Raw genomic sequence first — 17,136 nt, forward strand, 5'->3', positions numbered from 1 at the left:
TGCAACCATTTACAGACAGAGCTCAGCTGGGACTTCACTTCAGTGCCAGGAGGAAAAACTCCCTTAATTCCAGGGACAAGCCCAGGGCTTGTGCCCCCCACGCAGCAGTTTGGGGTGGGTGGGCTTGGGGAGGGAGGCAGGAGGGCTTTGGGGCTCTGTGAGCAGCAAGGTCTCAGCCTCAGAAAGATTTGAAACACTGCGAGCCCATGAATAGATACAAGGGCTCATAGTCCAAGGTGTGATTTATATGCAACAGCACATAAACACCTGAAATAGGGTCTTTAAAACCGCCTCAGACTTCGCTATAATGCGGCTACTGTGGAGCTGCAGCAGCTCCTCGAGGAGCCAGCGCACATCCCCGAAGCCCAGCGCTGCCTGGGGAGGGGGGAAATTAAGAAAAATCAAATCTAAGCAATTCCTTACAAGCCGCTCCATATGTGTTTTCAATTCAAGAGTGACCAGAGAGGTAAGTAAATATTTTTCTGGAAAGGAAATTACTTTGTGTTTACACCTAATGCTGTTTGCTGAAGCGCTGCCTGCAGTCCAGCTCCAGCTTGCTTAATATTTACCCAGCTGGAGGAGACGCTCAGCAGTGTTTGGCCGTGCCAGGCACAATCTAGGTGAAGAATTAAGCATTTATACCTATAGGAAGCTCTGCGGTTTCGTGAGCTGCGATGCACAAGACTCAGCATCTGTTTGCTGGGCCGTGTTTTCATAAAGCCACAAGTCTCGAACAAGGGGCTGTTGTTGGACTGGGGCTGTGGAGCTGCCTGGTAGGTAGAAAACAAAGATTTAAGTCAGGAGGGTCCAAACTGCAGCCCATCAGGGACCAGCACTGGCCTGCGAGGTCCTTCCCATCACAAGGAGCTTTACTCTGCATGCTGGGAAGATCCTCCTGGCTTTCTTCAAGACTCACAGAAAGGGTCATTGGGCACTGGCAGAGGCTGCCCAGGGAGGAGGTTGAGTCCCCTTCCCTGGAGGGGTTTAAGGCACGGGTGGACAAGGTACTGAGGGACATGGTTCAGTGCTTGATAGGAATGGTTGGACTCGATGACCCAGTGGGTCTCTTCCAACCTGGTGATTCTATGATTCTATGAAATATTTGAGTGTGACCAACCCAAAAATCTGTTGGCTCCTCCTGCCAAGAGCTTTGTGCCCCCATCACATCCCTGTACCTTGTGCCTCCCCTCCTGCAAAGGAGAGGGGAGAGGTCCATGGGAACGAGCTATCGAGCATGTCTCCTGGGGAAAGTTCTGTCTGTACATCAAGTTGAACGGCTGGCACGCCCTCAAGATGCCACCTAAAACCCGTGCCTTTTGGTCTCTGGGAAGGGCACCGCGCACACGGGATGTCAGTGCCACGAAGCAGAGCTAACAGAGGCTGGGGCTTGTGTCTCCCCTAGAAAAACATTTACAAGACCTTGAAAATGGTGGCTGAAATCTAAATATTTTCCCTGGACACGGACAGAGCAAAGGTGTTTGCTGCCACGTTACAGATACGGGTGACCCATAGCTGAAGCACTAACGAAGGTGTCTCTGCGATGCCTTTTCTTGTCAGTTTGGAAACAAGCACAAAGCTTTCCCCTCCCTGGCTCCTACGTGCTGAAAGCCGCCAAAGGTCAGGCGTAGGCTCCATAGACTTCGGCGAGAGTTTGTGCAATGAAATCCCCTCCAACATGAGAAACGCAGGTCTGAGCTTCACCTTCTGTTACTCGTCGAGTGGTTGTGCCAGGCAGGAGCAGCCGAAGGACGTGGCCGGGCTCCCTGCGCCACCAGGACCTGCTCCAAATCTCCCCACCGAGTCCTTAAGCAGCTTTCACCTGGGATTAGCTCAAACATTCCCAGCCTCTGGTTCAAAATAGCTTTTCTTGCTTGCAGGCAACTAATCCAAAACGAGCCCAGCCCTCTCTCCAGCAGCCAGCATCTCCAGCAAAGGTTTGGGTTTTTTTTCCATAAGACCTGAACCTTGCCTCATTCCCAGATATTTTTCCCCAAGAAACCAGGACATGGGATACACACCAATGGCCAGAGGTGGGTTGTGATGGGGACTGGAGGCTGGGGCTCCCACAAACCCAACCAAGCCCAAGCCTGGCACAAGGCAAGCCCCGTATAAAGAGTACAACCAGCTCACTTCAGGATGAAATTTAGATTTTGCACAAGGGATTTAATTCAGGAGCTCACAGGAGGGGACAGGGGGAACCGCGTAGACACTCCCTGCGCGAGCTGGGTCTGTCCCATCCCCACCGAGCTCCTCTGCTCCTGCTGACAACAAACAGAGCCAATTGAACTCTCTTGTGTGTCTGAGGTTGTCAGAACCCATGGGAGGATTGAGGAGGGGAAACAACAGCCCCTTCTCGAGGACAAGGGGACCCAGAGCAACGAGCTGCCAAAGACACACCGAGCAAATCTACAGCCCCCGACTTCCCGAGGCAGCTGTCTGGATAAACTGGGTTGGGAAGGGACGTGCAACCAGTCACATCCAGAAACGCCGCATCTGACGTAGCTATGATTAAATAAAGGACGTTATTACTGCTGTGCTAATGGCTCGGGGCGCCGGCAGCAGATTCAGTCAGCTGCTGGCAGCTCCCAGCTCATGAGAGCTCGTCCCAGCCGGGAATCAGCGTTAAAAGATTAATTTCACAAGCCTGCAAACAAGATCCATGTTAACAATCCCCCATCGCAGCCACGGTGACAGCCTCCTCCTGCAGCCCTGATAACCAGCAGCACAGAGCCACAGCAGCTCAATAAACAGCTCAAATATCACATTCAGAAAGAAAACGGAGCTCAGATTAAAGACATAGAGACGCATCCTTTAAGCCAGATAATTTCCATCCCTGTAAAAACCTTCTCCCACCCAACTCCTTCCCACAGTCCCCACGCAGCAGCACTGACCTGCCACAAAACCCATCCCAGAGATGTGCTGGAGCAGCAAAGCCTGCCCAGGATTCCAGCTGCATCAAAACTCTACGTACAGCTCCCTCCCAGCAAAAATATATCAGGGTCTCTCCAAAAACCAGTAACACCTGGGGGGCAATGGAGGCCCTTGTGATGGGCACAGCTGATGCCTCAGCAGAGGCGTCTCCACCATCAGCTGCTGGTGCTTTGTTGCCTCACGTTGTAGCAGCAACCTATGTGTTGATGAGCTGCAGCGTGGGAGGTAAAAGTCCCTTGGCCAGCAATTAAGAGATTTATACTGATTTGATGAGCATGAGGCTTGGTCACCCCCATTTTTTGTGCTCTGGAGGCTCCAGCGCTTCCCCTAGGGCACCCTGGTTCCTGCAGCACTGGCACCACAGCCTCTTCTGCCCTCCAGGTAGGGAATTCCAACAAAACATCACTGGGAGGTAACTTTAGAGCAAACCCTCTATTGCAACAAGGTGGGACATCTCCTAGGGAGGAATTTGGGGAAGACACGAGGCGCGACATCCGCTAGGGAGGCGATTTGGGGAAGACGGGGAACCTGCATCAGAGACCGAGTCCTCCGACGTTTCAGCCCCTCCACCACCAAGGCTCAGCTAGGAAAGGCCCTTGATTTCTGTCCCGAAACCTTCATAAAAGTTACACAATTATGGGAAAATCCTTGTCCAAGTGGAAAAGAAAACACCAGTCTGGGTTTCACAAGGAAGCAGAGCTATAAAAGCGCACTCCTATAGCCCTCTGTTATTTCTGTAAAGCATCCAAACGCTCGCATAGAAACCCTTTACCGAGGGGCACGTTTCCATGGGCTGAGGTCGGGCCCCTGGTAAAGCATTTTATTTTTTTTTCCCTCTGCATTTTATTTCACCTAATCTGAAGTTTCCATACATGGAGAACAAAACGTCTGCACAAACGTCCTCTGTGGTGCCGCTGGGGCAGCCCCCGCCGGGAGCCGCTCCATCCTGAGCCATAAATAACACAGCAGGCTGGAAAATCTCCCTGTGGGTTTTTTTTCACAGAAGGCGAGTGGGTGATGTTTGTCACCCCTGTTGTTCCCACAGTGGCCTTTCCAAACCCCCCCCCAGTGCCTCCCTCCTTAAGATTTGGGGTGACCCGACTGATGGATGTCTCTCCTGGAGAGATTTAATGTGTCATTAATGGATGATGGAGCCACCTCTGCAAGGGTTGTGTCCTCGTGCCGAGAGGCTGAGGGAAGCTGCGGGGCTCACCGAGGTCAGGGTGGCTTTTGGGGGTCATGAGGAGAGGTGGCAGCGGGACCAGGGCAGGTCTGTGCCTGCCGTCGGGGTGACATCTCCTTCTCCTGCATCCCTGGGACATTCCTCCGTGTCAGCCAGCGCCAGGGAACAGCCTTGACGCTATTTATACACCGAGCCGGAGCCGGGTAAAAATAACCCCAGCGTGCTTGGCAGCCTGAAAGCGCTACTGTAAATCCTGCCTGTCAGCAAGAAAATCCTCCAGCTCGGCTCGAAGCGGTCGTCCCCATGGGAAAGGCAGCGTGGGGGAAGCCCAGGGGCATCTGTGGGGCTGAACCCCGAGTGGTTCGCTGGAGAGGACACAAGGCAGGAGGTGAACCAAGAGAGAAGCCACCAGCAGCATCCCTCCCCAGCTCCTGTGTCCCGTAGGAAGGTCCCAAGAGCAAAGCAGGAGTGTCAAATTGCTCTCGAACCACGATTAAAGGCCACCGGTGTGGTTGTATTTATAGCTTTGTGATCGTCTTTTGAAAAAAAAAACCTCATTGTGAACGGTGGGACCTGAGAGGAGCTCTGGGAGCTGCCCCACGCTTGGGCCCATGGCTCTTTATAGCCTGTCCTATATTATTTTTCACAGAAAGGGTCACTGGAACAGGCTGCGCAGGGAGGGGGTTGAGTCACCTTCCCTGGAGGGGTTTAAGGGGCGGGTGGACGAGGTGCTGAGGGACATGGGTTAGTGATTGATGGGAATGGTTGGACTCAATGATCTGGTGGGTCTCTTCCAACCTGGTGATTCTATAGCCGTGGGTAAAGGTCACTCCTCTGGCACCATCACCTCATGGGCAGCACCTCCACGGGGACCGAGGAGGGGGTTTGCTGCACCAGCCTCCATCTCTCCCTTCTTCCCTCCCTCCATCTCTCCTGCGGCGGCACCACGGGCCAAGTTTGCAGCAGCGAAGCCGCAGCCGCTCGCCAGAGCCCACGTCTGCTGCTGTCTGAGTCAGCTTATCTGCGCCCGGCTATTCATAGATTGCTTGGGCTTGCATCTAATTGTGGTTTAATAATACATCGAATGCAAGTGGGTGAGAGCTGCCCCATCTCACAAGCTGCCATGAGATCAGAGGATCTTTTTGGGGTCCACGGCTGAGAGAGACCCTCAAGTCATCGTCCTCTTCATCCTCAGAAGCTCAGGATGGGAAATACAAAGCAGGACACTTTGTCCTGCGGGGAATTTCCCTATAGGGGCTCTTGTCCAAGGCACCACAGCCGATGTACATAATTCAATTAAAAGAAGAACCGCTCGCACCAGAGAGGAGCAGCCACCATGTCCATCGGTCCCCTTCGTACCCCAGCAGCAGCAAGGTGGAGAAACAAGACAGAAATACTTTTATTTTCCTCTCTAAATCACATGGAAAAAGTAGGATGAAGGAAAAGGGACCGGTCCCCCCATGCCTTGACACGAACGTGCTGCCTGGTCGCTCGAAAAGCCGTTCGGCTTTTCGAGCGACCAGGCAGCACGTTCGTGTCCAGCAGCTCGAAGATTTTCATAGAATCATAGAATAACCAGGTTGGAAGAGACCCACCGGATCATCGAGTCCAACCCTTCCTATCAAACACTAATCAAACACTATCAAACTACTATTCTGTAGGAAACAGCATCAGATCACGCTTGTCTCCAGGCGCATCTCACCCTCCGTCTCCCAAGCACACATCGTTGCCGCACCAACCGTAGCAAATTAAGGTTTTTCACAAACCCAAGACCTCAAATTGCCTTGAGCCCATTGGGCAAGCGATGAATTGTATTGGTTGTCCTGAAGCTGTTGCTTTTTTGGACACGCAGGGAATTAAGGGCGCTCAGCACAGCGAACGGCTGGGCAGCGGCTCAGGGCACGAGGACAGGTCCCAGCCGTCCTCCGCAGTGGGATGAAGAGGGATTGCATCAGCTTATAGCCAAAACTGCCTCAAAGAAAGCCCCGCTTTCAATCCAACCACGGGTTCAAATGGATTTTTGAGCTGAAGGCACCGGGAATCAGAAACCTTACTCACCTAGGAGCAGAGGAGCAGTGCTGGCACTCAAGTGAATGCCGTGAGGTGAGAGGAGTGGTGGTGGCAGCGGGTGCAGCCAGCAAAAACGATTCCTAAAATCATCACAGTCCATATCTGAGATGGAAAAGCTCCCTCCCCGATCCAAAGGAATCGCTTTTAATCGAATTAAAAGTATTTTAATACTGAAGGATCACCCTCCTGCTGTGCCCCCTTTCCTTCTGAGCACCAGCTCTGCTTCCCACACAGAGATTTTTCCTTGCTTCAGGACCAGCGTGGATCGAACCCAGCAAAATCTCCTTTGTTGAGCTGCTGAAAGGAACGTTTGCCTTGCAAACACCCGAAGGTGCCAGACAGCTTTACTGATGCTTTGGTTTAACCGCAAGCAACAGCCACTTCCCGCAGCCACAATGTGACTTCACCTGACACGGTGAATTTTACCAACAAGCAAAACTTGCAAACCTCAGGGAGGTTTCCTGGCCATGGGGAATTTCACAACCCATCCTACCACTGTAGGCAACGTTACATAACGTTGCCGACAAAACCCTGCGTCCATCGGAAATGATTTATTGAGAACGATGGGGTTTTATTTTGTAGGTTTCCTGCTATTGTTGCCACTTGAAAACTGCTGTAAAACCATGTGATTCCTCACAAAACAAAGTGCGCGCTTCCTGCGTGGGTCTGGTTTAGGGAAAGGCACTTGGTGACAGTACGATGGTGCCAGGCGGGGAAGCACTGTCCCCTGGGCCATTTGGGGTTGTACTAAATCCTAGACTCCAGGGGTATCGATCACCTTTTCGCTCTGCTTGCTCTGCCTGACGGGATCCTTGCCCACGACCACACTCCAAGCCCTGACGTGATCCAAGCGCACACCAGGTGACTGCTCCGGCCTGGAGGTACTGGAAAAGAGGATAATTTGGCTATATTCAAGCTCAAAGTAACCCTTTTTCAACAACCCAGTTTCGCTGCCTCCTGCTTGCACGCAGCAGAGGGGGTTAAACCAGAAACGGGGACCAGCAGTTTTAGTACTTGAAAATTTTATTTTCTCAAATGAGCACCAACACATATTGTAAATATGACAAACAATACGCCTCCCTCTAATACTGAGGAACTATATACAATGTACAAACACATGAAAAGGTGAAAACCAATTATTTGAAAACAAACAATTGCATTTATTACTGAAGCGAATGACCTGAAAGAATATGCCAAAAAAATAAAATTAAAATACGATCAAAGAAATAAAAGTATACACAGTTTGTAAACACAAGAGCATCAATAGACAGGCTGGTATTGGAAATATCGTCCTTTAGTTCTGTCAGTGGGGAAAGCATTCCCATTTCCTTATGAGAAACAAAACAAAGGGACACATACAGTTTGCAAGGATGAGAATAGCTTATCTGTGGTTGTACTTTACACAATGCCATTCTGCCTGCATTTAAATACGGTGATTTTTCTTTTCTGAATTCAAGATGATTTGGTTTCCCCTCTTCTGTTTATTCTTTTTAAACAGGATTCGCCAAACCTACGTCTAACGTAATGGTTTCTGAGCATTTAATTCCTGAGGCCTCTCACCTGGTGAGAAGAGCTCCTTCCCACTGAGCTGAGCTCCGGTTCTCGCCCGTCTCTTTACCCAGCCGGGTGTTTGGGTGTCATCGTTTCATCCAAGAACTGGTTCCCACGGAAACACGACGCTCCTCCCGAAACAAGGAAGTGCAGCGAAATGCATGATTAATACACACTCACAGATCGGTTAGAAAATGCATACAGAGAAAATTCTCACTTGATCATCACAAGAACAACAGGTTTCATTCGTGGTTTGGTTTGGTTTTTTTTTTTCCTGTATATTTTTAAATCATGTGCACCAAAACCAGAGAATTAAAGAGCGTGCAACAGTTCTTCAGCACTGAAAACAGCTCCTTACTCAGCGAAACACAGTCCAGTGGTTTGTGCTGTTGGTCCACTTTGGGATAAACAAGAGACCCAACGAATTAAAAACGAAGAAGGGGGAGAAGGGGCGAGATAAAGACAGAAAATAAAACAGGAAAAAAAAAAAAAAAAAGAACTTTACTACCAGAGAGGTAAACTTTTACTCTAATTTGTTATGTAGCAGCCTGGTTTAAAAACAAACAAACAAACAACAAACAAACCCTGGAAGAAAACCAGGATCCACGTCCAAAGACTGACGTTTTAGTTTAAAAACAATGAGTTCAACATCTCTACCCTCTCCCCCTGCCGCTCCCAGGCAACTGGAAACAGCGATTCGGAGGGTGCAGCCTATGCTCAATCCTGTTTTCTAGGTCTCAACATCTACTCCACTCCAGCCAATACTGGTGCAAGAGAAAATTTCAGGCCCAGATCCTACAAACCAGATCTCCTTGTGCCCAGCCAGAGCCCAGCCAGCTTCAGTGGGACTCGCCGCGGCAGCACGAGCCGGCACGGGGCTCAGGCTGCCAGACGGCGCCTCCAACACCAACCGAGGGTGTTTCAACGGGAAATTCAAGACATCGGAGCATCCCCGAGTACCTGGATCTATCCCCACGCCGCATATCAGCATCTGCCTGGACCTAACCTGCCCACTGCCTGCACCGGAGACCGATTCTGCCAGATGGAAGCAGGAGCGACTCCCGTCTCCTGCCACATCCAGAGGAAAAATGGATCGACTTAAAAGGACAACGTATATTATGATTTTTGTTTCCCTTTAAACATATTTTCCAACAAATACAGAAGGAAACAGTATCATTTATAAACAACAAAAAAGTGCTCTCAGGGAGGGGCTCTGAGAAAACAGCACCAAATATATTATTCTTTTTAAAAAAATTAAATATTATTTACAAAAGTATATTTCACAAGATAAGGTGGGTTTTTTCTGCTTTGTATATATTATCATCTGAATATTTATTACAGGGATCAGGATTTCACACCAGATAATCCACCAGAGCAAAACAATTTACACAAGTCTAAGCTTTGGGGTTGATGGGGGCGATGTAAACTCAAGGGTGGGCGCAGCTTGCCAGACACGAGGCTGCCACAGAAAAAAGGAGCAAAACTCACTGCTATTCATGTTTTCTTGAGGATGTGACCCATGGAAAGCAGCACCACAGGCACTCGGTGCTCTGCGCTCGGGCACTGCTGCCCGAGGAGGCCGTTTCCACGAGCTGCACCTCCAGCTCGGAAACAACAATCCTACCTTGCTCGCCTCGGTCAGTAACGAGCCAGCTACAATCAACCCATGCGACCGGAGGGATGTGGACAGTGAGGTTCTTTGGTTATGCTCTGAATATATCACTCTGCGAGTCATCAAATCAGCCTGCGATGACTGCGGAAGCCACCGGCGTACAGCTCGGATCACCCTGTCTGGTACCAGCTCCCAATCCTGTCATGTGTCTTCATACAGCACGTCCCAGGTGAGATAGCAGCGGACTGAGAAGCGCTTCGTATTTAACGGACAAACAGCAGAGAACAAATGCCAACGAGCCTCACAAGCCCATCTTTCCTTATCTCCCTGTACGATCTATTACGGCCACTCTATTGATAATTCTCTGGGTGTTAGGGATGTTCACAGGCACACAGATTTTTTTTTTTTGTACCAGGGCTTGAGGCCAGATTCTCAGCAAGAGTAGATCTGTGGATGCTGACAGGACAAAACCAATTAAAACCAGATTAAGATCTTGCCGTATTCAAGCTTAGACTGGTTGCCATTACAAGCACAACCCCTGTGAACAGTTAAAACCAGCCTGGTCTGATGGATCGTTGTCCTCTCCTGTCCCAAATATGTGGATAAAATTCATCTACATCCAGTAGGTCTCTGGAAGGACTGCTCCTATTTCTCGGAGCAGTTCTCTAAACAGGCCCACCTTTTATATCACTTTTTTATAGGTGATCACTCTAAATACCAACACAAAACCATGAGCCCCTGTGTGCTCTTTTTCTCAGCCTTGTACAAATGATCTGGGGTGATCATTCTCCCATCTCCAGCCAGACGCCCTGAAAAGCTACGTATCTGGGGAGCCTGAAGAGCTCTTGAAAGAACACAGATTACTTCCCACTAGTCAAACCCCCAACAACTGTCATGGATCGTCAACCAAAGGACAGGAAAATGGGACCAGACCAGCACCAAAGTCAACGAGACAGCAGGTACTGCACAGGTTTGGTTTCTATTAGATTTTTATCACTGAAGGGAATGTAGATGATGGAAGCAGAGATGGTCAGAAATGAAAGCCAAAGCCACTGTTACACAGCCACAGCAGAAAGGGTGAAGGCAGAAGCCACTTCTTCACAGGCTACCGACAAACAGAGCCACCTCCATCCACTGCAAGAGCTGCAACCAGCCTCCACCTCACTTTCCTCTCCAAGGCTGTACAGGATAATGGTTCAATAGAAAAAAAACAGCCTTTGCTTAGGCAGGCCATCAAATTTGGGTTTCAGCACAGGGACCCAACATGTAAGGTCCACCCTGACCCATAAGTAGCGTCTCTGCTCACATCCCCTCCATTTAACAGCAAATTATGTTCTCACCACAGCCCTCTGTCCCGATTCCCACAGCGAACTGAGAGCATCTTGGGGGTGAGGGCAAGCAGCAACAGATTATAGCTCCAAAGCTTCGGTTTCGTAAGGAGTTACAAACCCCTGCACAATACTCTTTCCTTCTGGATTAAGAAAGATTTCCCCCAGTGGATTAACCTACTTGAAAGAATTCCACAAACAAAAATAAAATTCACTCAGAGAGATAAAACTAATTCAGTTAAATAGTCTTGAGTTACGCACCAGTTACTGGCTGGACTGTTGCAGAGCAAACTTCATATTGTCATTTGTGTCTAACGCAGCGCCCCTCTCACACACGATGCCCCTTCCCCACCAATCACCTTGGGAAGGTCCACACTGATTAAAATAAAAAAAATAAAACGGGAAGGACTTGTCCCTTGCAGTTATGATGCTCACACCTACCCCTCCTGTTTAAACTCCAAAGCATGGACTATTTCAGGGGTAGGGGAAAGATGTTTAATTTCTTTTTTTTCTTTACCATCCTCCTGCGCCTACAACAGGCTTCTGGGAGTCGGAAAAGGGAGGGAAGGTATTGGGGAGGATACCTCATGGCTTGAAATATCCACCTGTGCAACACTGCTACAACCAGCAGGCTCCTCTGCTCCCTCCTCTCCCCACTCTCGCACCACTTCTCTGCCAGGCTCCAAGAGCGGAGCTGACGGCTGGGGCCTGGGAGTTAAGAAAAAGATTCTGTAACAGCATCATCGTACTTGCACTTGGGAAGGATCAGTGAAAGATCCCCACGGACTCTTAGTGGAGATCTGGAAATCAAGGGGTACCCTGCTATACTAAGTTTGTCCCCATCCTCCTCTATGTAATTTCCTCTTCCTTGCCTAGCACGTGCCTTTTATTTCCTCATGTCACATCTCCTAAGCTGCAGCTCCAACCCCTCTGTGCCTTAAGCAGTTTTCTCCTCCTCTCTGAAGGGCTCAGGAGTCAGGAATTGGTTTCTCCAGCTGTAAGGGCGCTCCCCACAGCTGTGGTTCTGTTGGGATGTTTGGCCTGCCTACCCTGAAACAGCGAGAAAAAGGAGAGGCAGGGAATCTCTCCAGCCTTCAGGTCTTCTCCCCCCACCCCCATTCAACAAGCTCATAAACAGCAAACAAAACACAGAACTGTGATTAGCTCAGGGTGGGGGGAATTGGTTACAACTTGTGCTCAGCCAGCTTAGACTGAAGCAGCAGTTTTACGATTTGGAGAGAACGCAGCCGTGAGGTATTTTTCTGTTCATTTAGACAAGTAGATAGTTTCAAGCCTTGGTTAACCAGGACTTACAGGAGAAGTACAGTTTCAACTTCTGATGCCTTCCCTTTGGGCCCGCTCCCCACCCCCTATCACCTTCTCCTGCTCAAAACTCGGGTCCTCCTCCCGCACCGAGACCTCCTGATAAAATGCCACCACAGAGCCAACTTCAGCTTGTACTTAAACGTTCGGCAACATGGAATGGCTGTCGGGCATTCGGTGCATTCTCTTAGCCAACGCCAGAACAGAGAGAGAAGCAGCCAGGGTCAACTCACAAACAGATACAAAGCAAAGAGACAGAGAGACAGAAATTTAGAGGCCAGTCACCAATAAAGATGGAGAAGGGTGTGAAGACGCTCCCAAATTGCAGAGCCTCTAAATGCATGGAACCAAGCGTTCAGTCACTCTCTCACTCTTGGATATAATGTTCGGTTGGATGGCATTCTCTTACACGCTGGTAGGGCTGGGCTCTTTCCATTCAATCCCAGCCATTATCCTTGATCATGTGAGCTAGTTCAATGATGTATTTGCCTTCTTTATACTTCTGGCTGCTTTCAAAAGCGTGTTCCTAAAAAAAAAAAAACCAAAACAAAAACACAGGAGAAAAATGAGATCGAGATGATGTCTGAAGGTCGAGTCACAGTTACAGAATGAACCCAGGAATGCTGGTACAAGTCTTAGCCTTGTCTACAGAGTCAAACTGCAGGTCCTCCTGCTAGAAAATTATATTGGTAGAACCCTAAACTCTGCTTCTAGCTGTCTTTATAGGCTGGAAAAAAAGAATCATCGGCACAGTGTAAATGTGCAGCTTTCTGCAGGCCAGTGGCAACTGCTCCTATGCTTCAGGACTCACCGGTGATAAAAATCCCCCTTTCTCTAGGGTGCTCTGAGAATTTACTAATGTTTGTCAAGAATGCAGGGTTCCCTCTGATGAAACGTGCTGTGAAAGCACCAGCATCAGGAACAAGATAGATTATGGTAAAGTTCACATGGAAATGGTGCAAGCGGGCACCGAGGGATGAGAAGGACCCACTTTACTCTGGATGCTTGCAGACCCAACACTGCAGAACTGGAGAAATAAGGAAATCCGTGGGATCCCTAACCCGGAGGGACTCCCGTTATCAAGGCTGCATCCTCAAAAACAGTTCAGCTCTGCTCAGGTCTGCAGTTTGCATGCACATATGCATCTGAAAGGATGTCATGCTGGAGAGGCTCCGGCTTACTGCAGTGTTTATGAAATGTTGTAGTTTGTGTTACAATAAACTCAGTTTATGTACTTAGTGCCCTTCTCCATTTGTGAGATCCATGCTGTGCTTCAGCAGGGATTCCTACCACATCAATTTTTGATGCTTTGCTTTTTATAGCCTTTCAACTGATTTATTAAACAATATTTCTGTCCAGAGGCCACAGACACGGTACATGTTTTGTTTAGACGCTGGTCAAAATATTTTGACAAACAAGTACACTGCGTGCCTCCTGAAGCAGAAATTAGGATGTAGCATAAGGCTTTATTTGAAGATAATTGAATTTATGAAGAACAAGACACAGCAAGCAGATAAAACTCAAGCTCAACAGTGTTTCCAGCGGGGAGGACATCGGGTTAACAATATATGGATCATTCTATTATTCTGACACTGTCTGGGAAAAGAGGCAAAACAAGCCACAAAAGACTGACTGAAGTTAGCCTCATTAATGTTAACTGTCACTAAGGGACGCCTACCAAAACCCAGCCTACACGGAATATTCCTAGTAAAAAAATACATGAGCTATGAAGAGCTCCGGCTCTGAAGGGATGCGACAAACACAGGAGGGAAAATGGAAACACAAGAAGGAAAAAAGACGTGGCCGCAGACCTGAACCTGCATTTCTGTTTCCCAAATTCATGGTCTCTCCACGAGACCACGTGAACATCCACACACCTTCAGGAAGGGCTGGAGCAAAGATGCCCGCAGGGAAAACAAATGATATGGATACTCACATATTTCCAACCCAGTGTGGTTTTGCAGTTTTCACAGTAAATATCTGCAACCGCATGTAATCCTGTTAATAACACCCGCTCCTCCGCAGGGCCACAACCCACATTAACTCTGGGGAAAAAGGAGAGATGCTCCCTATTAGCGTGTCTTTCCGCAGCAAGATGCTACAATGAAGCTGAGAGCGATTTTATTGCAGTATTTGACAACGCAAGCGGGAGGTCCAGGATCCCCAGTGCCACAGCTGAGCCCGAAACAGAGATTTCTCGCAGTTCCCAAACAGAATGAAAAGGTAAAAGAGAATTTGTATTCAACTGAAATCTTCTTTGAACAGAAGATTAATAACATTCTAGTAAATGGCACTAATTATGCATTTGAGAAAGATTTTCATTTTCAAATTGATAAAATGGTACTTTGACTTGCCCAAATGGAAACTTGAAAAATCTCACTGAAATCAGCAGTTCTTCTGAAAGACATCCCAGCAGTGAGCTCACCAAGGCTATTTTCAGTTATTGGGAAAACTATACTCCATTTTTATGCTAGCTCTAAAAAGTAAGTTCTTACATAGATATTATTTATTCATTACTATACATTTACGAAACTCTGACTCTCTGGTCATTTTCTTCTCTGAGAAGAATGACTCATCTTTTAGCTCGTATTTCTCAGTCTGATGATGAAAAAAACACCTTCTCCTCGCAGCTCATCTGAAACCTCAACATAAAATCAATTACAGATCAGTGCTTTTTCCTGCTCTTTCTTCAACCACTTTCAGCATGCTCCCAAGTCTCTGGCAGAGTTTTGCTAATGGAAGACTATCCTTTTGTTTTCTTCTTCAGAAGGTTTTCTTAATTCTATCCCAGGAGATGCAGAGGTGACACGTATGAGGTTATACTCACACTGAGTTGAAGAGGTATGCTCGTCCTTGGCTTCCTTGGAAGGACTGAAAGGCAAGAAAACAAAATTCAGTTAGCTGGTTGACAGAAACAAGGCTAAACCAGCACCTGCCCTCAGTGACCGCATTAATGGTAGTTATAGCAACTGTTAGCCAGAGCCTGAGCAACGCACATCGTTAGAGCCTTGGAGATGGAAAGAGCACAAAGCAAAATGTCAGGAGATGAGCACTGAGGAGCAGAGGTCTCTTCCTGCGCCGGGAAGGGAGCAGCTCCCTCCCATTCTAACACCTGCCCATTTCACAGGGCGCACTGGCAGCTCCACCCGATCCCAGCAGCATTTCCAGTGCCGAACAAGCCAAACATACTTCTCAAGAGCTGAGTTGTTTTCTCTCTTCTATCCCAGTAATGTCCACCTGCATTCTTTATGTTCTGTTTATGAATTTCACAGTACGGCTTCAACCTCACTTGATGTAGCCTTGCTGCCAAGTATTTAAGAGGAGGCTGAGGGGAGACCTCATTGCTCTCCACAACTACCTGAAAGGAGGTTGTGGAGAGGAGGGAGCTGGGCTCTTCTCCCAAGGGACAGGGGACAGGACGAGAGGGAATGGCCTCAAGCTCCACCAGGGGAGGTTCAGGCTGGACATTAGGAAAAAATTTTTCACAGAAAGGGTCATTGGTCCCTGGCAGAGGCTGCCCAGGGAGAGGGTTGAGTCACCTTCCCTGGTGGTTTAAGGGATGGGTGGACGAGGTGCTGAGGGCCATGGTTCAGTGTTTAATAGGAATGGTTGGACTCGATGATCCGGTGGGTCTTTTCCAACCTGGTGATTCTATGACTGATTTAAACCTCTTTCCTAAAAACAAGGTGCTTGCAGAGGCCTCCTATTGCATTTCCAGTTTTGAAATATCACTACTGTGCTCGACAGCCCGCGAGTTCCCCTTGGGAGGACTGCACAGGCAGGTACTGAACCAAACTGAGGGGCTGGGGCCCTATTCGTGCAAGCTGCTGTACAAATACAACCTCTACTCTAGAGAATTTACAGAAGACTTTAACCTTGCTGAGATGTCTGCAAGCCTTCAGATTCCCGCTGATGCCAGGGAGGTCTTCAGGATGGATCGAAACACAGGATGAGATACAACTGGATAGAGATGGATGTGGACAACAGAGAACCACACAGCAGTAAAACCACACCGGGTAGTCGCTACCCATGGCCCAACCTCTCTGCCCCACGTTTTCCATCAGCATCAACATGAAAAGGTGGCGTTTTGAAGACCGTGGAGCAGTGCCAGCCCGGCAGGACACTCCAGGTAGCCGGGACATTTCCAAGAGGCAGCAGGCTCCATGTGCAACGTTACCCTGCGACGGTGCCTCGCTCAGAAGAGCTGGCTCGCACACAGCAAGTGCTACCTGCATTTTTAATGTACTTTGACAAGCACACACTGAATTAAACATTTGATGCTTCTGAGCAAGAACACAGTTGCTCTCTGCACGCAAGTTACCTTACAAGATACCTAGGGAACATATGCACTGAGGGGGAAGGAGCTGGGAAAGTCAGAGAGCAGCTTTTCTGGACCGTTTAAACCTTTACCTTGCACCTTGCCAGGAACTTTGGGATATTTTATGGTTTTCTTAAAACCTCAGCTTCTACAGATCAGCAATGATTTCAGATTAAATGCTCTTTAAAAGAAGGGAGACAGAATTTTGAGAGAAAAGAGAAATAGTCAAGGTTTTATCTCCCCAACCCAACTGACACTGGCCACCTATTTAGTTAAAAGAAAATCAACCCTGGGGCAGCAGAAACGCACTTTCCCTGTGTCACATAAATCAAACTCTGGGAGGCTGCTGCCCTTTCTAGGACATCGCCTTCCATCAGTCCAGCCCTGGGGCTGCGTCCCTGTCTGACCACTGCCCCACAGCAAAGCAAAACCAAAGTCGTGCCCGAGAAGCCTGTGGATGGATCTGGACCCCACTTCTTACATCCACACTCATCGACTGCCTCCTCTGCACTGGGAGGCTGCTGCGCGTTTCCCAGTTTCCAGAGCTGGGGTACCAGCACCAACCCATTAGCTCCAGCATCGTGCTGCCTGGGGAAAGGGCAAGCAGTTCTGTAACAGCCTGTAAGACATTCTCTCCGTCGTGAGTCCCGTTCATGTGAAAGGCAGCGGCAGGAAATTCACTCACCGGCAGGAAAGAGCAAACTACATTAAAGGTGTGGTTTAAATCTGCCCTGACAAGAGAACAAGCCCAGTCTGTCACAGTGCTCAGCCTGGTGCCCTGCCTGGTGCCAGGCCCTCTCCAGAGGTGCTGCAGGTCCAT

General features: G+C 48.8%; 1 protein-coding gene across 1 annotated transcript in view; it reads right to left on the reverse strand.

The window, feature by feature from the left end:
• Positions 1-7,189: 7,189 nt before the first annotated feature.
• The window catches only part of YPEL2 (yippee like 2), a 39,295-nt gene continuing 29,348 nt past the window's right edge, over positions 7,190-17,136 (reverse strand). The window contains exons 3-5 of the mRNA XM_069874177.1: positions 14,826-14,869; positions 13,935-14,043; positions 7,190-12,524 (exon numbers count right to left, since the gene is read on the reverse strand). Of these exons, the coding sequence (XP_069730278.1) occupies positions 12,435-12,524; positions 13,935-14,043; positions 14,826-14,869 (243 nt within the window). The 3' untranslated portion in view covers positions 7,190-12,434. The remainder of the gene's footprint in view (positions 12,525-13,934; positions 14,044-14,825; positions 14,870-17,136) is intronic.

The sequence above is a fragment of the Phaenicophaeus curvirostris genome, chromosome 21 (genome assembly GCF_032191515.1).
Source record: "Phaenicophaeus curvirostris isolate KB17595 chromosome 21, BPBGC_Pcur_1.0, whole genome shotgun sequence".
NCBI lineage: Eukaryota > Metazoa > Chordata > Aves > Cuculiformes > Cuculidae > Phaenicophaeus > Phaenicophaeus curvirostris.